The sequence below is a fragment of the Littorina saxatilis genome, linkage group LG1 (genome assembly GCF_037325665.1).
Source record: "Littorina saxatilis isolate snail1 linkage group LG1, US_GU_Lsax_2.0, whole genome shotgun sequence".
Lineage (NCBI taxonomy): Eukaryota > Metazoa > Mollusca > Gastropoda > Littorinimorpha > Littorinidae > Littorina > Littorina saxatilis.
The window spans coordinates 10,932,208-10,958,134 of NC_090245.1; the positions used below are offsets into that span (position 1 = coordinate 10,932,208).

General features: G+C 44.0%; 1 protein-coding gene across 1 annotated transcript in view; it reads left to right on the forward strand.

Moving 5' to 3' along the window:
* The window catches only part of LOC138961606 (uncharacterized), a 52,185-nt gene that overhangs the window by 12,268 nt on the left and 13,990 nt on the right, over nt 1–25,927 (forward strand). Inside the window, exons 8-15 of the mRNA XM_070333279.1 lie at nt 194–2,426; nt 2,834–3,325; nt 5,826–6,095; nt 6,896–7,180; nt 22,362–22,601; nt 23,028–23,201; nt 23,760–23,858; nt 24,943–25,032. Coding sequence (XP_070189380.1) covers nt 194–2,426; nt 2,834–3,325; nt 5,826–6,095; nt 6,896–7,180; nt 22,362–22,601; nt 23,028–23,201; nt 23,760–23,858; nt 24,943–25,032 — 3,883 coding nt within the window. The remainder of the gene's footprint in view (nt 1–193; nt 2,427–2,833; nt 3,326–5,825; nt 6,096–6,895; nt 7,181–22,361; nt 22,602–23,027; nt 23,202–23,759; nt 23,859–24,942; nt 25,033–25,927) is intronic.

Sequence of the window (25,927 nt, forward strand, 5' to 3'; positions counted from 1 at the left end):
CACTGATCCTGACCCATCTTGATTATTGCGTTATTGTTGTGACTATAGACATGCATTTACCACATGTATTTGCACAAAGATTGATTGGTGACAAAGTATTGTTTTTGTGGTTGAAGGGTCGCTTGTGCATTTATTTGACAAGCGTTTTCTGTTCCTTTCCATGCTGACACGAGTAAACATGTTGTGTTTTCAGCTCACAGGGACGCGAGGTTGAACGATCTCCTACCCCAGTGAGCGGATCACAGTCAGGAGGAGTTCACCGCGATGCCTCGCGCACACCACCACCCCAGCAGCGTCAGCCAACACCTCCACCCACATCCTCACAGCTGTTTGAGCAACCACCTCATATGCAACAACAGCAACAGCAGCAGCTGGGTCCACCGAGCCATCGGGCCAGCCTGCAGCAACATCAGCAACAGCTGCAGGTCTATCTGCAGCAGCAACAGCAACAACAGCAGCTTCTCAAGCTGCAACAGCAGCAAGGTTACAATCAGATGAATGATCATCAGGCTCCTGGAGCTCAGTACCCACACAGCACAATGGCTTCGCACCCTAGTACCATGCCGCAGGAGAGCTGGCAAAACCCACCCACGCCCAGCAGACAGGGAAGCGAGACACAGCTGATGACAACTCCAGTCCAAAATTCAGCATTCCCTCCCTTTCCCAACCTTGACCCAGACCCTGCCTCGATGATCAGGTACGGTGACGCTGCCTCTGCTGTTCACCCTTCCCACCAGCAAAGAGGGGCGCAGTTCCCTCAGCCAGACTACAGCCTGAGAAATACGCCCCAGCAGTCAGCTGGTGTGGGAAGTGCCACGTCTGCAGGTTACAGAGACATGTCCTTGAGGCAGCCAGACGGGGGTGAAAACGCCAAAGTGTTTGCTGCCGCTCCCGTGAATGAATCCAGCATGTTCGCGGCAGCGGCAGAGAGCAGGAACCCTGGACAGCCTCCTCGAAGGGCGTCGTCCATCTCGGCGGGGGCTGCCTCCATGTCGGAGTCCTCCCTGCTGAAGGCAGTGCTGGCGGAGAGCGATTACGAAAAGCGTGCGGCAAAGTGTGACATTCGCTTGCTGACCTTGGACGAGGACTTAAAGGAGGTGGAGGCCAAGCTGAACGGCCTGATGCTGAACACGTCTGACTTCATCGAGTCCCCGGACTTCATGACCTTCAACCGCCACAAGGCGCGGCTGATGAAGGAACACCAGGCCCTCAGCAATTACAAGCAGGAGCTGGCCGATCTCATGGCTGCTGAGCCGCCCCGTGCTTCCCACAATTCCTCAGACTCCACCCAGATCTACCACCCCCCTCCCTTGTCTTCCTCCCCCTACAGCTCATATCCCTCCCCTCAGGTGTCGGGGCTTCACCCTGTTGCTCCCACCCCCATTCAGCAGCAGCTGGGTTTCAGCTATCCGCACCAGGCTTCGCTCAGTCCCTCCCACACCCATGAGTCTGCTACAGTGTCAGCCTACCAGCAGCCGCCCCAGGTACAGAGAGGTGTGCACGGTAACTTTGCCCAGTCACACATCAGTTACTATTCCCCCAACGCCCAGGAGAGCATGAACCAGACCACCATGGCGGCCATCAACTCTTCAGTGGACAGGAGCAGCATCCTACCTCAGTGGCAGATGAACCCCAATGTTTGTGCTGCACCACAGCCGCCTGTCAGCCAGAGAAATCAGCCCCCCTTCCACCCACCACCCATATATCAGTCTGGGAACATGTCCAACAACTCCACCAGTCAGCAGATGTACGTGTCACCGGTGGCCATCGGTCAAGTAGCACAGTTCAGTCCTATGGGGCAAGGAAGACCTGTTGCCCAGCAACCTTCAGGCCCCCACTTCCCTCACAGCCACAGCAGCCAGGACTTTATGGAGATGGGCCAGCAGCAGGACTTGAACCGACCAAGTTCTGCTCCTGTGAATTATGCTGCCGCTCAGCCGTCAGTGATGCAGGGCGGCAGTGCCAAGATTGGGTTTGAAAACATGATGCTCGAAGAAATGCCAGTGCCTTATCAGGAGAATGCATATCCACCTCAACAACCTCAGCACCCGATCGCTAACAGACGCTCCGTTTCTCTGACCCCCTCACCCCCGCCAACCAGACACACGCCTCCAGCCAGCCAGCCCAAGTACGGTGCCCCTGAGCAGTGCTGGCAGTGCTCTCACTGCACGTTTATCAACCAGCCTGGCACCAGAGTTTGCTGCATGTGTGACCGCACCAGTGACAGCCCCACGCTTGTCAGCAAAGATATGATTTCGGAAGGTGGATCATGGGTGCATGGTGATTATTCAGGGGCCTACGAGGTGCTGTTGCCCCCAGAAGAGGGAAATGACCCGGCTTCTCATTACGCTGAGCTTGAAGCGCCCAACATGAGCAGGGAACAGCTGGCCAAATTTAACAGTCGGATCGCTGAGGAGCAGGACCAGGTATGAAGTGTGTGTGTGTGTGTGTTTATGTGTGTTTGTGTGTGTTTGTGTTTATGTGTGTGTGTCAGTGTGTGTGTAGCATGCACACACTGAGGGTGGTGTTGGGGCTTGAGTCTTGAGTGTGTGTATGTGTCTGTGTGTGTGTGTGTGTGTCAGTGTGTGTGTGTCAGTGTGTGTGTGTGTCAGTGTGTGTGTAGCATGCACACACTGAGGGTGGTGTTGGGGCTTGAGTCTTGAGCGTGTGTGAGTGTGCATGCATGTGTGAGTGAGATCTTTTTCTTTCAAACAGTACACACGTTGTCGTGTAACACAGTTGTGTAACACAGTTGTTACTTGGGTAACTTCTTTTTTGATATAATACAGTTGTTACTTGCGTTTTACAGAAACTGGTTGTCCATTTTTTTCAGATTTACCTGGAAAAGAAGGAGGCACGTGAACAATACTCTCAGTCACTTCAGCAGCAGACAGGAACCAACCAGCTGCAGAAATCGTCTGGTCCTCCGTCCGGCACCCCACCCCCTCTCCCCTCTCGGGTACCTGCACCCCCACCTAAACCCGCTGTGCCTGCAAGAAGACCTCCTTCTACCGGCGAAGCAGCAGCAGCAGTCTCACCACAAACCCCAACATCCGAAACCCAGACTGTGATCAGTGGGACCAAGTCCGCCAAAGTGTCATCACAAGCAGTGTCATCACAAGCAGTGTCATCACAAGCAGTGTCCTCGCACCCTGAAATGTCTAACATAGGCAGCGGTGGGGATCACAGTGAAGTGAGCAGTCTGAATTCAGCAACATCCTTCATCAAGGAAGGGGACTTTTCCACCACCATGGAGAGATTCTCGGAGCAGAAGAAGATCAAGCAACTACAGCTGGATGGAGCTGACCTGATGCACTACGTAAAGGTGAGTTGTCTGTTTCTCCTCTCTTTCTTCAGATGTCAAAAAACAAGAAAGGTATGCTATTGGAACGCTTAATTATGACAAAATGAAACGTAACATTTGCGGATCTTCAACCTAGAGTTTTTTTCAAGTGGACAGACAGACAAACACTTAATACAGAAAGTAAACTTATCTGACAAATTTTGTCATTGATTTAATCATTGTCTCGGGGAGGGGATATAGCTCAGTTGGTAGCGCGCTGGATTTGTATTCAGTTGGCTGCTGTCAGCGTGAGTTCGATCCCAGGTTCGGCGGAAATTTATTTCACAGAGTCAACTTTGTGTGCAGACTCTCTTCGGTGTCCGAACCTCCCCCCGTGTACACTACATTGGGTGTGCACGTTAAAGATCCCACGATTGACAAAAGGGTCTTTCCTGGCAAAATTGCTTAGGCACAGTTAATAATTGTCTACCTATACCCGTGTGACTTGGAATAATAGGCCGTGAAAGGTAAATATGCGCCGAAATGGCTGCAATCTACTGGCCGTATAAAATTTCATCTCACACGGCATCACTGCAGAGCGCCTAGAACTGTACCCACGGAATATGCGCGATATAAGCCTCATTGATTGATTGTCTTCCGAGCGAGCTTCTGGACCATTTGTCAGATAACTTTATTTTCTATATTATAACTAAAAGTGTCGGTGAACGTAACGTTTTGTTTTGTCATAATTAAGCGTTTCAATAGCATACCTTTCTTGTTTTTTCTCTCTGAATTTTGGAACATTGGCAGTCTATTTGTTTTTTGATTTCTTTAGCTGTGTTTTGTGAGGGATGGTTGTTATTCTTAGCTGCAGGCAGAAAGGCAAGACTGGGGAATGGGATGAGAGGGATGATGAGTGACTCCAGTTTTTCATAAGAAAATGTGCAGATAGACTATACAATAATTAGAGAGGAATAATGAGGGATGTTCAACTTTTTCTGCACATGACATGTTACGGTGCAGTGGTTTTTTTGTTTTTTGTTTTGTTTTGGTTTTTTGGTTGTTGCATTTTCAGGGAAGAATCTATATATATATACGACTTGTGTCTGTGTGTGTGTCTGTGTGTGAGTTCGCGATTCACGGCCAAAGTTCTCGATGGATCTGCTTCAAATTTGGTGGGCATATTCAGGTAGACCCGGGACAGGACACAACCTGGTCGATATTTCAACACGTGCTCTCAGCGCGCAGCGCTGAACCGATTTTGTGCGTGCTGAACCGACTTTGGTTCCACCTCAGCTACCCGGGCCCCCATACCGACACACCAAAGCCAAAGTTCTCGGTGGATCTTTTTCAAATTTGGACACCGTATTCAGCTACACCCCGGACACAATATCATCGATGAGATATTTCAACACGTGCTCTCAGCGCGCAGCGCTAAACCGATTTTGGTTTTTGTGTTCATTTCACCATTATAAGTAACTCTTCCTTATCTTCTCATCTTCTCCAGGTTTTCAGCGTTTACCTCCCTTCCTTCGTATGGTGCACTATAGTATGGGTGGGGCGTCTTCGGATATTCCCGGCGTTCTGTTACTATTTTTAGAAGGTCACCGCAGTGTCCAGAACGTAAATTGGACCCGTAAATTATCCTCACTGTAAAAGTGCAAAGGTCGAATCAATTTATAGCCACGCGAAAAATACACTGTCATCTATCTCTCTATAGATACGGCTTCTCTGTGTTTGTGTGTGTGTGTGTGTGTGTGTCTCTCTATGTGAGCAACACCTGGGGATTGTTCAGTTCTGTTTGTGATGTGGTCTGGCGGCTTTTGTGTAATTGTATGTACTGGCCTTCCTTTGAGAAGCCATAACAGTTCAAAAGGGCTTACAGATAAGCTATAAATTGCTCAATCCTGTTTGAGTGGAGTTCGCCTCCAAAGGTGATTAACACGGTTACATTCGTCGACAAGGATGGGACTCGATATGGTCAGGAATGGCATTATGGCCACTGAATCATTTTCGTGCTGTTCCCATTCCACGAATCTGGGAGGGACCTAAGCTTGGCGGGTCCATTGTTCGGACCCGGCAAAGCCGGCGTACGGCTCTAAGTACTTCTTCCCGGCGAAGCCGGCTACCCGGCGAAGCGGGTATTCATTCTAGTATAATAATATGTACATTGCATTTGCTGTGATTGTAAAACCAAAAGCCAATTCAGGTGTTCGTGCTTTGTTGAAGGTGCTAAAAGTGTTGAGTTTAACTCTATTCATAAATGTTCTGTTTGTATAAAGTTACATCAACTTGCTCTTGCACCTGCACATCTGTCTGACTATGAATTTCATGAATATCTGCCTTAAACTGAAGGACAAACTAGCCTATTCTTGTTTAATGCATCATCCTTCAGGCTTCATCCTTTATAATAAACTTAATATCTTGCTGTCTACAGATGGCAGACAGGTTGAATTTCATCTGAAGGTCAAACTAGCCCATTCTTTTTGAATACATCATCCATTCATCATTTGTTAAAAACTTAAGATCTTGCTGTCTGCAGATGGCAGACAGACTGGGCTTCCAGATGGAGGAAATGCAGGCAGCACTGTCCAAGTGCAATGCGAACTACCGACAGGCCTTGGATTGGCTGCGGACGGAATGGAGCAAGCTGGTGCAGGTCGTTGTGTCCTCCACCAGAGCGGAGGGTCAGAGGTCAGACCAGAACGACGTGGGCGACCTTTCTGCGGAGGAAGCCAGAAAAGCTTTAAGAGAGAGCAAAGGGGAAATGGTTCCTGCTGTCAAAAGCTGTGTGGCCAAGCGCAAGAAACTGGTGAGTGTTTGCCGGTTGTTGGTTTTTTTTTTTTTTTTTGGGGGGGGGGGGGGGGGGATAAAAATGTGACTACAGAGAAAAAAATTTAGATTTATGAGGACAGTGAAAACCCCCCTTTTAAGACCACAAAAAAGTCAAAGAAAAATTGGTCTTAAAAAGGAGGGGTCTTAAAATGGGGGTAAATTTACAGAGGTTGTGAACAGAACGCCTGAGAAAACAGGATCTTAAAAGGGAGGGAGTCTTAAAATGGGGGGTCTTAAAAGGGGGGTTCCACTATACATCTGAAAGAATGGGCTTTTGTTGTTGTTGTGTCTGTCTAATAGACTTATTGGAAAGGTGATTTCACACTGGAGTACTGATGGCGGGTCTGTGTTACCCAATTCTGTCTGGTAGGACAAACAAAAATTAAGTTTTAGTTACTATCTTGGTGAGCTAGAGTCACTGGCACAAGGGTGTAGTTTTGCAATGGCTAATATAGCTATGTTTTTCAGCACTGCTTTGTCATGTATCTCCTGCTGAATTATTGAAAGCTTGTGTGCAAAGAGCATATGAAAGATTGTATTATGATCTCAAATTATTATTTGGGATGGTGCATAACTGTACTGAAATATTTTGACACAACTTGCAAATTGTTTCTGATTGTAACATTGTGTTAGACATAATAAGATGTTTGATGGCTTGCTGACAGACCAGGTGGTTTTTTTCGGTCCGAGGGGAGCATATCGTCTTCTGTTTCATCTTTATCAACCAAGGCCGAAAACTCGTAAAACTGATGACAAAGTTACTTCTTTTTCCAACAGTACGCGAACCTGAACCAAAGGGGGGATTTCGCCAGAGAGGAAGTGCTTCAGGCAATGCTGCAGAGCTGTGGGGATGAAGAAGCCGCTCGGGACCAACTGTACTCCGCAATGCTCAAATCTTTCCTGGATCGGGTGTGGAAGGATGGGGACGGGGAGGGGGCGACCGCCAGCAGGACCCTGTTGCAGATGACCATGGCCGAGTCAACGTGTCAGAGCGTGTCCACCAGCGTCATTTCTCATGCCAATTTCCAGCAGACCATGATGGACACCAACGTCGACAGAGATGTGAGTGAAAGTGGCCGAGTTTGGTGCAGAAAAATAGTGAAAAATAGTGCTTCTCTTTACAGTGTCCCAGAGTGAAAGTGGCCGAGTTTGGGGCAGAAGGCACGGTGCATCTTTTGACATCTGTGAAGAATAGTGGAAGTGTTCCTGTTCAAAGTGTTTAAAAAAAGGCCTTTGCCAAGGCTTGATTACACACAGAACAAGCTCAGCAAACCGTAGTGTACCTTGGAACCCCGTTTGTCAAGACCTCCAAAAATCTGAAAAAATCAGGTCTTACAAAGGAGGGAGTCTTAAAACGGGAATAACTTTACAGAGGGTACCAACAGAAAACTCCAAAAAGCAAGGTCTTAAAATGGGGGAAGTCTTAAATTGGAGGGTCTTAAAGGAGGGTTCCACTGTAGCTGGTAGGGGTATGGTTTGTTTGTTTGTTTGTTTGTTTGTTTGTTTGTTTGCTTAACGCCCAGCCGACCACAAAGGGCCATATCAGGGCGGTGCTGCTTTGACATATAACGTGCGCCACACACAAGACAGAAGTCGCTGCACAGGCTTCATGTCTCACCCAGTCACATTATTCTGACACCGGACCAACCAGTCCTAGCACTAACCCCATAATGCCAGACACCAGGCGGAGCAGCCACTAGATTGCCAATTTTAAAGTCTTAGGTATGACCCGGCCGGGGTTCGAACCCACGACCTCCTGATCACGGGGCGGAGTAGGGGTATGGGCTTGCGGAGGAGACAGAATATCTGTAATAAGGCTGCACATTTCTACTAGGTGATTCTTGACCCCCCAAAATGTAGATAACCAAATTCAGATACATGTAATTCAACATTTTGATGCAAGATAAATTGTTAGCTGTTTTTCTTTGGTGAAAGCCTGCAAGATAAATAGTTATCTGTTTTTCTTTGGTGAAAGCCGTGTACTAGCTGTGCCAACATTGTTTAGTTGGAATATAAATAAGTCTGCAACCTGCAAGTCCTTGCGTCTGTGCTGAGGGCACAGGATAGAAGTCTTTAGACTTTGAAGCTCAGTTTCATGTTTTTCTTTGTCTTTGTGTTACACCTTGCCGGTATCTTGCATGCAAGATTGACGATTTTGAGATAAGTTCATTATTTGTACCGTAAGTGTTTGTCTGTCTGTCTGTCTACTGAAAAGACCACTTGGTTGACGTACTGTAAATGTCACGTTTTGTTTTGTCAATAATGAAACGTTCCAATAACCTAAAATTCTTGTTTTTTCATTTCTGAATTTTGGAACGTTAGCAGTCCATCTGTTTTGGGATTTTTTGATGAAAGCTACGTACTTTCTCTTTCTGTTACCTCCACTTCAACCATCATTTTTTGATGAAAGCTACGTACTTTCTCTTTCTGTTACCTCCACTTCAACCATCATTTTTTGATGAAAGCTACGTACTTTCTCTTTCTGTTACCTCCACTTCAACCATCATTTTTTGATGAAAGCTACGTACTTTCTCTTTCTGTTACCTCCACTTCAACCATCATTTTTTTATGAAAGCTACGTACTTTCTCTTTCTGTTACCTCCACTTCAACCATCATTTTTTGATGAAAGCTACGTACTTTCTCTTTCTGTTACCTCCACTTCAACCATCATTTTTTGATGAAAGCTACGTACTTTCTCTTTCTGTTACCTCCACTTCAACCATCATTTTTTGATGAAAGCTACGTACTTTCTCTTTCTGTTACCTCCACTTCAACCATCATTTTTTGATGAAAGCTACGTACTTTCTCTTTCTGTTACCTCCACTTCAACCATTATTTTTTAATGAAAGTTACGTACTTTCTCTTTCTGTTACCTCCACTTCAACCATCATTTTTTGATAAAAGCTACATACTTTCTCTTTCTGTTACCTCCACTTCAACCATCATTTTTTGATGAAAGCTACGTACTTTCTCTTTCTGTTACCTCCACTTCAACCATCATTTTTTAATGAAAGCTACGTACTTTCTCTTTCTGTTACCTCCACTTCAACCATCATTTTTTGATGAAAGTTACGTACTTTCTCTTTCTGTTACCTCCACTTCAACCATCATTTTTTTATGAAAGCTACGTACTTTCTGTTACCTCCACTTCAGCCATCATTTTTTGATGAAAGCTACGTACTTTCTCTTTCTGTTACCTCCACTTCAGCCATCATTTTTTGATGAAAGCTACGTACTTTCTCTTTCTGTTACCTCCACTTCAACCATCATTTTTTGATGAAAGCTACGTACTTTCTCTTTCTGTTACCTCCACTTCAACCATCATTTTTTGATGAAAGCTACGTACTTTCTCTTTCTGTTACCTCCACTTCAACCATCATTTTTTGATGAAAGCTACGTACTTTCTCTTTCTGTTACCTCCACTTCAACCATCATTTTTTGATGAAAGCTACATACTTTCTCTTTCTGTTACCTCCACTTCAACCATCATTTTTTGATGAAAGCTACGTACTTTCTCTTTCTGTTACCTCCACTTTAACCATCATTTTTTGATGAAAGCTACGTACTTTCTCTTTCTGTTACCTCCACTTCAACCATCATTTTTTGATGAAAGCTACGTACTTTCTCTTTCTGTTACCTCCACTTCAACCATCATTTTTTGATGAAAGCTACATACTTTCTCTTTCTGTTACCTCCACTTCAACCATTATTTTTTAATGAAAGTTACGTACTTTCTCTTTCTGTTACCTCCACTTCAACCATCATTTTTTGATAAAAGCTACATACTTTCTCTTTCTGTTACCTCCACTTCAACCATCATTTTTTGATGAAAGCTACGTACTTTCTCTTTCTGTTACCTCCACTTCAACCATCATTTTTTAATGAAAGCTACGTACTTTCTCTTTCTGTTACCTCCACTTCAACCATCATTTTTTGATGAAAGTTACGTACTTTCTCTTTCTGTTACCTCCACTTCAACCATCATTTTTTGATGAAAGCTACATACTTTCTGTTACCTCCACTTCAGCCATCATTTTTTGATGAAAGCTACGTACTTTCTCTTTCTGTTACCTCCACTTCAGCCATCATTTTTTGATGAAAGCTACGTACTTTCTCTTTCTGTTACCTCCACTTCAACCATCATTTTTTGATGAAAGCTACGTACTTTCTCTTTCTGTTACTTCCACTTCAACCATCATTTTTTGATGAAAGCTACGTACTTTCTCTTTCTGTTACCTCCACTTCAACCATCATTTTTTGATGAAAGCTACGTACTTTCTCTTTCTGTTACCTCCACTTCAACCATCATTTTTTGATGAAATCTACGTAATTTCTCTTTCTGTTACCTCCACTTCAACCATCATTTTTTGATGAAAGCTACGTACTTTCTCTTTCTGTTACCTCCACTTCAACCATCATTTTTTTATGAAAGCTACGTACTTTCTCTTTCTGTTACCTCCACTTCAACCATCATTTTTTTATGAAAGCTACGTACTTTCTCTTTCTGTTACCTCCACTTTAACCATCATTTTTTTATGAAAGCTACGTACTTTCTCTTTCTGTTACCTCCACTTCAACCATTATTTTTTAATGAAAGTTACGTACTTTCTCTTTCTGTTACCTCCAGTTCAACCATCATTTTTTGATAAAAGCTACATACTTTCTCTTTCTGTTACCTCCACTTCAACCATCATTTTTTGATGAAAGCTACGTACTTTCTCTTTCTGTTACCTCCACTTCAACCATCATTTTTTAATGAAAGCTACGTACTTTCTCTTTCTGTTACCTCCACTTCAACCATCATTTTTTGATGAAAGTTACGTACTTTCTCTTTCTGTTACCTCCACTTCAACCATCATTTTTTGATGAAAGCTACGTACTTTCTGTTACCTCCACTTCAGCCATCATTTTTTGATGAAAGCTACGTACTTTCTCTTTCTGTTACCTCCACTTCAGCCATCATTTTTTGATGAAAGCTACGTACTTTCTCTTTCTGTTACCTCCACTTCAACCATCATTTTTTTATGAAAGCTACGTACTTTCTCTTTCTGTTACCTCCACTTCAACCATCATTTTTTGATGAAAGCTACGTACTTTCTCTTTCTGTTACCTCCACTTCAACCATCATTTTTTGATGAAAGCTACGTACTTTCTCTTTCTGTTACCTCCACTTCAACCATCATTTTTTGATGAAATCTACGTAATTTCTCTTTCTGTTACCTCCACTTCAACCATCATTTTTTGATGAAAGCTACGTACTTTCTCTTTCTGTTACCTCCACTTCAACCATCATTTTTTGATGAAAGCTACATACTTTCTCTTTCTGTTACCTCCACTTCAACCATCATTTTTTGATGAAAGCTACGTACTTTCTCTTTCTGTTACCTCCACTTTAACCATCATTTTTTTATGAAAGCTACGTACTTTCTCTTTCTGTTACCTCCACTTCAACCATCATTTTTTTATGAAAGCTACGTACTTTCTCTTTCTGTTACCTCCACTTCAACCATCATTTTTTGATGAAAGCTACGTACTTTCTCTTTCTGTTACCTCCACTTCAACCATTATTTTTTAATGAAAGTTACATACTTTCTCTTTCTGTTACCTCCACTTCAACCATCATTTTTTGATAAAAGCTACATACTTTCTCTTTCTGTTACCTCCACTTCAACCATCATTTTTTGATGAAAGCTACGTACTTTCTCTTTCTGTTACCTCCACTTCAACCATCATTTTTTAATGAAAGCTACGTACATTCTCTTTCTGTTACCTCCACTTCAACCATCATTTTTTTATGAAAGTTACGTACTTTCTCTTTCTGTTACCTCCACTTCAACCATCATTTTTTGATGAAAGCTACGTAATTTCTCTTTCTGTTACCTCCACTTCAACCATCATTTTTTGATGAAAGCTACGTACTTTCTCTTTCTGTTACCTCCACTTCAACCATCATTTTTTTATGAAAGCTACGTACTTTCTCTTTCTGTTACCTCCACTTCAACCATCATTTTTTGATGAAAGCTACGTACTTTCTCTTTCTGTTACCTCCACTTTAACCATCATTTTTTTATGAAAGCTACGTACTTTCTCTTTCTGTTACCTCCACTTCAACCATCATTTTTTGATGAAAGCTACGTACTTTCTCTTTCTGTTACCTCCACTTCAACCATCATTTTTTGATGAAAGCTACGTACTTTCTCTTTCTGTTACCTCCACTTCAACCATTATTTTTTAATGAAAGTTACGTACTTTCTCTTTCTGTTACCTCCACTTCAACCATCATTTTTTGATAAAAGCTACATACTTTCTCTTTCTGTTACCTCCACTTCAACCATCATTTTTTGATGAAAGCTACGTACTTTCTCTTTCTGTTACCTCCACTTCAACCATCATTTTTTAATGAAAGCTACGTACTTTCTCTTTCTGTTACCTCCACTTCAACCATCATTTTTTGATGAAAGTTACGTACTTTCTCTTTCTGTTACCTCCACTTCAACCATCATTTTTTGATGAAAGCTACGTTCTTTCTGTTACCTCCACTTCAACCATCATTTTTTTATGAAAGCTACGTACTTTCTGTTACCTCCACTTCAACCATCATTTTTTGATGAAAGCTACGTACTTTCTCTTTCTGTTACCTCCACTTCAACCATCATTTTTTAATGAAAGCTACGTACTTTCTCTTTCTGTTACCTCCACTTCAACCATCATTTTTTTATGAAAGCTACGTACTTTCTCTTTCTGTTACCTCCACTTCAACCATCATTTTGATGAAAGCTACGTACTTTCTCTTTCTGTTACCTCCACTTCAACCATCATTTTTTGATGAAAGCTACGTACTTTCTCTTTCTGTTACCTCCACTTCAACCATCATTTTTTGATGAAAGCTACTTACTTTCTCTTTCTGTTACCTCCACTTCAACCATCATTTTTTGATGAAAGCTACGTACTTTCTCTTTCTGTTACCTCCACTTCAACCATCATTAAATTACATATCTTATCCCAACTCACATACAGCAATTTACTTCAGTTTAGTGCTAGGACGCTGAATAGCATCGCCTTGGTAACAAGGGGAGGTCACCCTAAAAAAGAGCTACCTTGACCCCTTAACAGGACCAAGTCACACGTGACTTCCTGACCTTGCCGCCATCTTTGAACCATTCCATCTTCAGCGGTCCGTGTTTACAGACGTGTTTTGATTTTGCTCCGGCTTTCAGCCGGTTTGTCTGACTTCTGCCTTGGTCAGACCCTGCCTTGGTACTTGCACACGGTCCCTCTGCTCCTACTGTGTGTTTGGGTGAGCTTTTTTGTCGTTTGTTATCGTTTTGTGACTTAGGTTTGGTCGAATACTTAGCTTTGTTTACATTTTTTCCGTTCGCCATGTCGGATAAGGAAAGAATAAAAATGCTAAGTCGGTGGCCGAGCCTTCTCCCACAAAGAAGCCTTCTCGTAAGTCGTAGAGTTCGGCATGTTAAGCTTTGATTAAAGTCACAGATCCTTGACTAAATCCTCGTTTGATGTGCGATAGACTTACCTGATTCTCCGGCTATGCCTAGTTTGCCTTCAGCTGCTTCACCGGTCTTGTCCGGTTCAGGCCCTGTTAGCGAGAAGCAGGATGTTTATGCTATTTTGCACTCCTTGAGTGCTTATATATCCTCTCTTTCAGCCGAGTTTTCGTCTACCAAGGCTGAGATGTGTCTTTGCCTTCCGGTGTGGGAGGTGTGCGTTCCCTTGCCAGGGTGTGTGTTCCGCCTTCCTCCACTTTTACGTCCGCCGACGTTCACGCCTCGTTTGAGGGCAGCCGTGGTGTTTCCCTGCTGCGTTCCCAGGCCTCTTGGACTGACGACGATCAAGGTATTTATACTTCGCCAGTAACCGGGTTCTCCGGCCAAAACGAAGTGCGTGTTTGGAGAGAGTAGCCACACCGGTTCGTGTGCGCGAAAGCTTAGGCCCTAGGTCTACGTCGTTCCGATTGAGTGAACGTCTAGATCGAGGGAAAAGCCCAGACACACGTTCGGTCTCTGACCGAACAGGGGAAGTGCGTCCTCCTACACTCCCTAGAGGAACAGTGGGTGCGGCAGCACAGCTTTCACAGCTTTCCCCGCTTCCGCCTTTCAGGCAGGAAGCAGTCCCTAGGGACGTACCGCTTGGGTATAAAATCCCTCGTGGGCGTCTCTTCCGGGCGACACTTCGTCGGACTATGGTAGTCACGGCGGAAGTGTCTTGCCTGACTTCACGGAAGTGAGGGACTACGAGTCGGATTTTGGCACTTCCGTCCAGGGTGACGAAGATGTCAACTTCCGCATACCGACTAAGCTTCCGCAAGCTCTGGCTTTAGCGGAGGAAGTGGCTTCACGGTATTTTGAGGACATTCCCCGCTTCCGCCCTCTGGGCAGGAAAGCAGTCCTTAGGGATACACTGCTTGGGTATCGCATCCCTCGTGTGTCGTCTCTTCTGGGTGACGCTTCGCCTGACTATTGTAGTCAGGGCGGAAGTTCGTTGCCTTGTTGCACGGATGTGCGGGATTATGTGTCGGATTTTGGTGCTTCTGTTCAGGTTGACGAAGATGCCAACTTCCGTGTACTGGTTGAACTTTCGCTAGCACTGGCTTTGGCGGCGGAAGTTACTTCACGGTAGTTCGAGGAGAGTGCGGCAACACTTGTGCTTGTTGCCCAACCTCCTTCCGCTTTGGGGGTTTCCCGTTCTGCGAAGGACTGGAAACAACAGTTCCGTTTTCGGAAATTCCCGTTTTCGGAAATTCCCGTTGGTAGCGTTTGAGCTGTCTGTGCTACTGACTACTGGGCAGTATGGCGGTGCGTTTCACGCTGTACCGTGGTTAACAGCACAAGGTTTGGCTCCTGTTTCAGCGCAGCCTTACCGTGCTTCTTTGTTTTTAGCCTCAGCTTTGCCTGCTGGTTTGGCTAAGAGGTTTACACTGCTGCATAATTCAGTCAATTTGCCTTGCCTCGTTCCACTTTTCCGGAACTTGCAGTCCTTAGGCAAGATGATACAGCAGAGACAGAGTAGTCCCGTTTTCGGAGAATTCTCTTTTGTCTTTGGAGTAACTGGCTTACGCTTGCTTGAGTTATCGTCTCTCTGAGACTTTGCAGAGATCTCTGTCGAGATTGATCGCGTCGTCATTAGACCCATTCAGGTTTCGTGACGATGCGGTAGAGAAAGTTGTCACTATTCTGGTAGGGAAGACGGCTACAGTAGAACAGTATGTTATACTGAGTCCTCTTTCTTGTCTCTGGGGGAATAAGCACATGATCTTTTCAAGTTATCCTCTGTTTAGGAAACTTTGCAAGATTTTTTTATAGAGCTCTATCTTCTCTGCTCTTGTTAACTTCGAGTTTCGTCGTGACGCACGGGAGAAGGATGTCATGTCGCTTCTAGCTGCTTTGGCTAAAGTCTTTTGAACAGCGGAGCCTCCCAGCGCTTTTCTTGGCAAATTGCTTGGCTCAGGTTGCAAACAAGAGGCGGATCTACTCCGCTCTTTGCTTTTTGTGGTTCATCTTCTGGGAGAAGCTGTGATCTGCGTCGGCTGGCCACATCCGAACCCTCCCCCCGTGTACACTACATTGGGTGTGCACGTTAAAGATCCCACGATTGACAAAAGGGTCTTTCCTGGCAAAATTGCTTAGGCACAGTTAATAATTGTCTACCTATACCCGTGTGACTTGGAATAATAGGCCGTGAAAGGTAAATATGCGCCGAAATGGCTGCAATCTACTGGCCGTATAAAATTTCATCTCACACGGCATCACTGCAGAGCGCCTAGAACTGTACCCACGGAATATGCGCGATATAAGTCTCATTGATTGATTGATTGATAAGCAAACACACATTGGGTTAAACCCTCTGCCTTAGGCAGCTTCGCGGTATGTACGCCCATCTTTGGTGCGGCATACCTCTTATTTTTCACCTTCTAGGGTGAAGTTGCTAAGGCCTCAATTTTTGTTTTTTGCCTCTGTGGTGAAAAACAAGGCAAGCTGTTAAAACTTTCTCAGCTTTTACGGCTTACGGAATTGCGCTTTCTCATCAGGGTCATAAGCTTTGGTTTCTGACAAGTCGCCAGAACATGTCCAAATTATGGGCTCACATTCTGACTAAATTTTTAGGCTCACTGAGCCATTGCTCGTAACCTCTCAGTCGGAACTTTTCCGGCTAAGCCTACCTCTTGAGGCAGTGGCTTCTGTCAGCGACTTTCGCTGCGCAGCACAAAGGACTCGCAGGAATTCCTTAGTTTCAGCTTTTCTTTCTAGGAGGTTACGGAAAGAACTAACACCATCATGTGGCTAAGCCAAGGTTTGGCACAGACGTTTTTAGCATTGGGGTTGTTTTTCTTCCACACGCAAAGACATACACCGTCGTTTGGCGGGTACGCCCTTCACAGAGAGGGGTGGACAGGTTGCAAAGTCTGTTTCGTACTCTGTCCTTGATAAAGAGAGCGGCTGTACGTGTTCTGACCTCTCTTCTTGGCCAAATGGAATCGATGGCCACTCTTGTGCCCTTAGGCAGAGTCCACAAGCGGCCATTTCAGGCTGCCCTGAGTTCGCTGTGGAAGCCTTCTCTTCAGGGCTGGGAGACAGTAGTCTCTCTTGAAAGCTGGTTTCGGCACACAACGAGGCAGTGGCTGCTCCCTGGGCCAATCTCGTTTGCCCCCCCCCGGACGAGTTTCTGTTCACGGACGCGTCTATGGAGGGTTGGGGTGCCCATCTTTCTGTTCACACTGCGTCAGGTCTGTGGAACGAGACGCAGAGTGGGGGGCACATTAATGCCCTAGAGTTAGAGGCTGTTTTCCTGGGACTCCAATCGTTTCTGTCTATGGTCAGGAACGAACAAATTGGGGTTCGCACAGACAACACGACCATGGCGGCCTATTTCAACAAACAGGGAGGCACTTTGTCTCTCGCTCTTTCTGTCAGGTCAGGTCAGATTCTTGCCTGGGGCAGCCAGCACCTTATTCTGTTGTCAGCGAAGTACGTCCCAGGCATACTCAACGTTCTTGCGGACTACTTCAGTCGCCCGTAGTGTACGATGCACACGGAGTAGACTCTGACTCATCAGGTCCTACAACGTCTGGGTGGCATTTCAGCAAGCCTACAGTCGATCTGTTTGTGACAAGATTCTCCTGCAGGCTTCAGGTCTTTATCTCCCCCTTTCCAGACCCAGAGGGGAGGGAAACAGACGCCCTCGAAGTAAACTGGTCGCGTCTGAGCCTATGCTTTCCCCCCGTTTCATCTCTTGGGAAAGGTTCTCAGGAAGGCGGAGCGGGGACAGCCTTGCTTGGTGTTGGTGGCCCCTTGGTGGCCCAGCCAACATTGGTTCCCCGTCCTCCTTCGCCTCGCAGACGGCCCTCCATTCTTTCTAGGTCGCTGCGCCGTTCTGGCTCCTCAGACGCTACTTTAGGCTTTGTCCAAAGGCCCACAGGGAATCGACCAGCACTGTTTATGCGTCACACTGGTCAGCTTGGACAAAGTGGTGCTCGGAGAATGGAGTTACTGCTACTTCACCTCGCTCTATGCATGTAGCAAATCATCTCTCGTGTTTGGCTGCTCAGGGCTTGGCTCCTTCTTTTTTGAGAGTCAGGCGCTCAGCCATTTCTTCTACTCTGAAGCAATTAGGGCATAGCATTAACCTGGGCGGTGTATTTGCTAGTGTTCTTAAGGGGGCAGCGATTGGTTTTACGAAGGCTAAGTCCCCTCTTCCCGCGGGGACTTATTTTTTGGTACTCAAGTTTCTAGCCTCTTCGGATTTCGAACCTTTAGCTTCAGCGAGCTTAGCTAACTTGACTCGTAAAGCCTTAATGTTCCTCGTTTTGTTAGCCTCTGCCCGTGGAGGCGGTGAGGTGCACGCTCTTTCAGGCCTGGCTAAGGATATTTCTTTTGAGAGCCATGGCTCTTTTGTTTTAAGATTTCGGCCGGAGTTCCTTGCCAAAACCAAAAACAAGGTCTGTCCTCCTCTGTTATTCGCATTCCTCCTTTAAGTAGGATTCTTGCGTCTGGTGACCCTGCTATGGTCAATTGTCCTGTTCGTACTCTTACCAGCTACTTATCCCGTACCACGCCCATTAGGTCTAGGGACCAAAAACTGCTCTTCATCTCAGTTGACACTGAAAGGAGCAAGGACTTGTCGCGGGTCACTTTGGTAAGATGGGTCTCTACGCTTATTAAACAAGCGTATGCGTGGTGGCACAGACAAGTTGGGATTGGGCATTCTGTCCTTCCTATGAAGTTGTCAAGAACTCATGTAGCCAGAGCCTGGGCTACTTCTCTGGCAGTCCTCCGCTCAGGCGTGCTGGCAGAGGTCTTAGACGCTGCCTACTGGAAATCGCAGGGCGTTTTCATCAACTTTTACCTGCGAGATGTGGCCAGCACTCGTCATGGTGGCAGTAGCTCCCTACCAGCCATTGTCGCTGCTGGACAAGTGGAATTTTGTTTTCCCACCTCCTTCATTAGCATTCTGCTGTATGTGAGTTGGGATAAGATATGTAATTTAATTGAAAATTTTTATCTAAATTTTAATTTGATTATATACTTACCCAACTCACATAGTGGATACCCGCCCGCCTGCCCCGCTTTTGGGGTTTTATGGGGGTTTTTCCTAAAAAAGAGGGAAATTTTTCTATGTTCGCTTTCGATTGAATGATTCAAAGATGGCGGCAAGGTCAGGAAGTCACGTGTGACTTTGTCCTGTTAAGGGGTCAAGGTAGCTCTTTTTTAGGGTGACCTCCCCTTGTTACCAAGGCGATGCTATTCAGCGTCCTAGCACTAAACTGAAGTAAATTGCTGTATGTGAGTTGGGTAAGTATATAATCAAATTTTCAATTTTTTGATGAAAGCTACGTACTTTCTCTTTCTGTTACCTCCACTTCAACCATCATTTTTTTATGAAAGCTACGTACTTTCTCTTTCTGTTACCTCCACTTCAACCATCATTTTTTTTATGAAAGCTACGTACTTTCTCTTTCTGTTACTTCCACTTCAACCATCATTTTTTGATGAAATCTACGTACTTTCTCTTTCTGTTACCTCCACTTCAACCATCATTTTTTGATGAAAGCTACGTACTTTCTCTTTCTGTTACCTCCACTTCAACCATCATTTTTTGATGAAAGCTACGTACTTTCTCTTTCTGTTACCTCCACTTCAACCATCATTTTTTGATGAAAGCTACGTACTTTCTCTTTCTGTTACCTCCACTTCAACCATCATTTTTTGATGAAAGCTACGTACTTTCTCTTTCTGTTACCTCCACTTCAACCATCATTTTTTGATGAAAGCTACGTACTTTCTCTTTCTGTTACCTCCACTTCAACCATCATTTTTTGATGAAAGCTACGTACTTTGTCTTTCTGTTACCTCCACTTCAACCATCATTTTTTGATGAAAGCTACGTACTTTCTCTTTCTGTTACCTCCACTTCAACCATCATTTTTTGATGAAAGCTACGTACTTTCTCTTTCTGTTACCTCCACTTCAACCATCATTTTTTAATGAAAGCTACGTACTTTCTCTTTCTGTTACCTCCACTTCAACCATCATTTTTTGATGAAAGTTACGTACTTTCTCTTTCTGTTACCTCCACTTCAACCATCATTTTTTTATGAAAGCTACGTACTTTCTGTTACCTCCACTTCAGCCATCATTTTTTGATGAAAGCTACGTACTTTCTCTTTCTGTTACCTCCACTTCAACCATCATTTTTTGATGAAAGCTACGTACTTTCTCTTTCTGTTACCTCCACTTCAACCATAATAATAATAATAATGCAAACTTTTATAGCGCTATTCTAGAAAATTGTCTACTCTTAGCGCTTTACAATACATACATCGACCAAGCATACTATACACGCACAGGCAAAGAAACCGACCAAACATAACCAACAAACTATACATGCACAGGCAAAGAAAACGACCAAACATACAATACACGCACAGGCAAAAATAACGACCAAACATAAACAAACATACTATAACCAAACATAACCAACATACTATACGCGCGCAGGCAAAGAGAACAATCAGCACATATAATGATTACTGACATCTAATAATGCAGGCATACAGTGACAATCCAATACACAGCCTAAGCACAAGAACCACAGTAGGCTTCTATATAAAAACGTGTCAACAATACTATTTACACACACACAGACAGTGCTGACACAAAGCGCAGAAAATATATATACGCGTTATTTTAGGCACTAGGTAGGGGGTGAGGTGGGGCAGGTTGGGGTGGGTGGGGAGATGCTGGAGGGGAGATCACTTGCGCTGGAAGAGGTGTGTTTTGAGATTTGTCTTGAATGTAGTGATAGAATCTGTATGTCTGAGAGGCAGAGGTAATCTATTCCAGGTCACAGGGGCTTGATAGGCGAAGGACCTCTCGCCACATGTCTTTGTTTGCACTGTGGGGAATCGGAAGAGTCGAGTGTCGGCGGCGGAGCGAAGCTGACGAGAGGGGGTGTAGAGATTGAGGAGTTCTGACAAGTATTCTGGGGCAGAACCAGAAACGACGGCAAAAGAAAGAGAGGAGAGTTTGTATTCGATCCTTTTAGTGATAGGCAGCCAGTGTAGAGAGTGAAGAAGGGGTGTGGCGTGTTCATACTTGGAAGATTTGAAGACCAGGCGGGCAGCGTTATTTTGGATCCTTTGAAGTCTATCTAAAAGGTACTTAGGGAGACCGGCCAGGAGAGAATTGCAATAATCTATCTTTGAGAGGACTAAAGAACACACTAACGTTTTGGTTGCATCAGTGGTGAGGTAGTGACGGACTGAACTAATCTTGCGCAGCTCTAGATAGGCGGACTTGCAGATGTTAGAGATGTGTTTTTGGAAAGAGAGAGTTGGATCGAGAGTGACGCCAAGGCTGCGGACAGACGGAGAGAAAGAGATAGGTAGTTCGTTGACAGTGAGAGAGGCAGGAAAAGAAGGGTGATTGAGAAATTTCTTGGGACAGGCCAGCATAACTTCGGTTTTGTCACTATTTAACTGGAGTTTGTTTAAAGACATCCAATCACTGAGGTCCGCAATGCAATCCTGTGTCCGAGATACCAGATCGTCAACTTCATTTTTTAATGAAAGCTACGTACTTTCTCTTTCTGTTACCTCCACTTCAACCATCATTTTTTTATGAAAGCTACGTACTTTCTCTTTCTGTTACCTCCACTTCAACCATCATTTTTTGATGAAAGCTACGTACTTTCTCTTTCTGTTACCTCCACTTCAACCATCATTTTTTGATGAAAGCTACGTACTTTCTCTTTCTGTTACCTCCACTTCAACCATCATTTTTTGATGAAAGCTACTTACTTTCTCTTTCTGTTACCTCCACTTCAACCATCATTTTTTTATGAAAGCTACGTACTTTCTCTTTCTGTTACCTCCACTTCAACCATCATTTTTTGATGAAAGCTACGTACTTTCTCTTTCTGTTACCTCCACTTCAACCATCATTTTTTGATGAAAGCTAAGTACTTTCTCTTTCTGTTACCTCCACTTCAACCATCATTTTTTGATGAAAGCTACGTACTTTCTCTTTCTGTTACCTCCACTTCAACCATCATTTTTTGATGAAAGCTACGTACTTTCTCTTTCTGTTACCTCCACTTCAACCATCATTTTTTGATGAAAGCTACGTACTTTCTCTTTCTGTTACCTCCACTTCAACCATCATTTTTTGATGAAAGCTACGTACTTTCTCTTTCTGTTACCTCCACTTCAACCATCATTTTTTTATGAAAGCTACGTACTTTCTGTTACCTCCACTTCAACCATCATTTTTTGATGAAAGCTACGTACTTTCTCTTTCTGTTACCTCCACTTCAACCATCATTTTTTTATGAAAGCTACGTACTTTCTCTTTCTGTTACCTCCACTTCAACCATCATTTTTTGATGAAAGCTACGTACTTTCTCTTTCTGTTACCTCCACTTCAACCATCATTTTTTGATGAAAGCTACGTACTTTCTCTTTCTGTTACCTCCACTTCAACCATCATTTTTTGATGAAAGCTACGTACTTTCTCTTTCTGTTACCTCCACTTCAACCATCATTTTTTGATGAAAGCTACGTACTTTCTCTTTCTGTTACCTCCACTTCAACCATCATTTTTTTATGAAAGCTACGTACTTTCTCTTTCTGTTACCTCCACTTCAACCATCATTTTTTGATGAAAGCTACGTACTTTCTCTTTCTGTTACCTCCACTTCAACCATCATTTTCATTGTTTCTCCTCACAGCGCCGAATTCGCATGATACTGGTGGAGGGGAAGCTGAGAAGTTGGGGCCGAGCGGACATGGTGGTCAAACTGCTGGACAGTGACTTGCCCAATGCTTACCCCATAGCACAAGGGGAGGAGCTGCCTTATTCGCTGGAGGATGTGGTTGAAGCCGTCAGAAACTGTCGAGACCGGCAGTCCGCCCGCGCTTATCTCACCCAGGAGTGCTCAACTTGCTTTTCGCATTATCCTATGAGCAAGGTCAGCTTTGTGTGTTGTCTACGTTAGATGATGATGATAATATGAGAGAGAGAGAGGGAGAGGGAGAGGGGGAGAGAGAGGGAGAGGGAGAGGGAGAGAGAGAGAGAGAGAGAGAGAGAGAGAGAGAGAGAGAGAGAGAGAGAGAGAGAGAGAGAGAGAGAGAGAGAGAGAGAGAGAGAGGTTTTTTCTCTAAGAGAATGTTATGTTGTGTGCATTGAGTTTTTTTCAAATTAAGAACTGTAATGATACATTTCTTTGCTGTGATTCTGCTTGAATATATTTTCTGATAGAAAGAAGTACATTTGTAATCGTTTTGTGATTATTTTATGCTTCAAAACTAGCACTACATCCCTTCTTTCACACATATCTCGTTATTCTTAGGCAAGTTTTGACATTTTGGCAGTTGTCTCTTTTTACGTCTTTCAGATTCGGAACCTAAACTTTTGCCCGTGCAAGATCTGCTCCGACTGCCTGAAGCAGAACTTTGAGGTTGTGATCCGCGAGAAACATGTGCGACACTGGACCTGTCCAATCTGTGGCCTGCCAGACCTCAATGATGCCGACACTGCCTCCGAGTACCTCGGCTTCCTAGGCATGCTGGTCAGTCAGACAGACACACACAGACACACACAGACACACACAGACTCGCGTGCATGACACACACACAGACTCGCGTGCATGACACACACACACACACACACACACACACACACACACACACACACACACACACACACACACACACACACGCACACACACACATGCCTACACACACACACACACACACACACACACACACACACATGCCTACACACACACACACATGCATGCCTACACACACACGCACACATGCATGCACGCACACATGCATGCACGTGAGACACACACACACACACACATCTGCTCACTCTCCATTCAGCTTTTTGACATTAACGTTGGAGTGATCTTACGTTCAGTTTTGCAGCAGATTATTTTTAAATATCTCAAGGAAGCCAAGCCGTTCCCTTTAATTTTATTCGTTATTTTTATTTAATGGATAAATTAAGGTTGTTCATATTCATGATTTTGTGAAGTCCTATGGACAAGCTTATTCATGTCAAATTATTGTCTATTAATCAATTTCTGTGAAATGCTTATTGTTCTTTTTGTTCATTGCAGCTTCAAACGCAAGTGGATAGGGAAGTTTATGAGCTGTTTGAGACCAGAGTACGGGACTGGCATTTGCAAAAAGACCCAAGCTTTCGATGGTGTGCTCATGTGAGTCTTTAGTTTGTGCATGTGTGTGTTTGTCTCTGTGTGTATGCCTGCATGTATGCGTGCGTGTGTGTGTGTGTGTGTGTGTGTGTGTGTGTGTGTGTGTGTGTGTGTGTGTGTGTGTGTGTGTGATTGTGTGTGTGTGTGTGTGTGTGTGTGTGTGTGTGTGTGTGTGTGTGTGTGTGTGTGTGTGATTGTGGGTGTGTGCAGTGTTCCTAGGCTGTTATAGTCTGTGTGGGTGGCTCAAGCAAAAATTGAAGTTTCATTATTCTAAAGAACAGTTTTCTTGTTACATCTACGGCACTTTAGATAGGACAGTGAGCATTACTTGGTTTAGCAGAATGCAGTAACAGTTGATCCCTTATGGACACTTGATGAGGATGATCTGCAGTATAAAAAATGAGACCAGGTTTTGATGTTTTGTATGATAAAAACAATTTAGGTGAAAAATGATATGGGTAAACCCATATGCAGACCTGTGCACATGTACGGTTTCTCCGTAATTTCTCCGATTTTTATATGCAGAATACGGTGCTACGGATTTTGTATTAAAATTCCGAAATTCCGATGTTTTGCTCAACAATAAAAATTTTGTAATTTTTTTTCTGTTTTAAGATGTTTTGACCAATTAGTTGGCCGTTGCGCTGAAAAGACATTTTCTGATTTACCGGAAGCGCGCGTGTTCTCAGCATTGAGTCTTTGTTCTTAGACTTAGTTCGTCCAGCGTCTGCGTGGCAACTTGTGATTGAAGTGAAACATGGAAAAGAAAAAAAGAGTGCGAGATTCAGATAGGGAAGAGACACCAGCTCTGTCACCAAAGAAGATAACAGTGTTGATGTTTCACCTTGGCTTGTTAATAAATAGTAATTCCCATTCTACTGCGTCATAGTGTTTCAGTTTGTGTGCTTTGTGAGCAGAATTATGTCTTGAACTCTCGTTACAGCTTACTAATGAAACATGTTAAAAACTACTGAAATTTGGTTTGTTTACTACTGATGAGCGTTTTGATTGTGCACAGGTCTGCATATGGCATACTACGTGAATCGCAGCATATTAAACCAGCACATTTTTTATTTGTTTCATTTAGTGCGGAAATGGGTTCATTGCCGATGAACAACACCTGCGCATGGTATGCCCACACTGCGGAGACAAGACATGTTACAGCTGCAAAAAACAAGTATGTACTTTTTACTTGTGTATTGACCTATATTTATTGTAGATACTCTACCTCCTATTGACTGTGTGAAGCCATCTCAAATGCTCTAGTCAAACAGGGCATTTGAGATGGTTTTACATAGTAAATAAGAGGTAAGTACATGTATCTTTCAATTTTATGAGGAAATATACGTTTTATCCCTTCTTTGCCAGTGGCAGCACTGTTTGAATGTGTGTTTTGATGTTTTCACATATCTTTTAATTTATTCCGTTGACTACTTGTTTGAGCTTGTCTGTGTTGCGGTGTGAACGAGTGTAAGTCTTTTATCCCAACTTGAAGGCAAATTCCTGGTGTCCCTGGTCACCACATCCTGTGACTCAGTGTTAGGTAGTGGTGGTGGTGGTGGTGGGGAGGGGGGGGGGGTTGAGTGGGACTTTGATGTGTGATTCCTGATTTCCAAATGTTCAACATTTTCTTTAGCTGCAATTATTTTAGTTATTCATGAGTGGATGGGTGGAGGGGATGGGCTAGTTCTAACTATGCATTAGATTATAAAATTGTATTCTGTGTAGACCCTTCCACCAGCATCTTGGACCACTCTTTGTACATTTTCTTTTAATAGATGATTGTCATTTGTTTTACCTCATGTCTACTCTGCGTGTGATGGTGTGATCGTGACTGCTTTAGTGTGGGCGTGTGTGTGTTGGTGTGTATGTCAGTGTATGTGTGGGCGTGTGTGTGTCAGTGTGTGTGTGGGTGTATGTGTGTGTGCGTGATTTTACCAACACTACGCGAAATTCCTTGTGCTTTAAATGTTTTTTAATGTCACTTGGCTCAATAAATTCTGTATTCTGTATTCTCTATTCTGTATTCTGTATAAAATATTCTGTATTCTGTATTCTGTTTCACTGTTGTC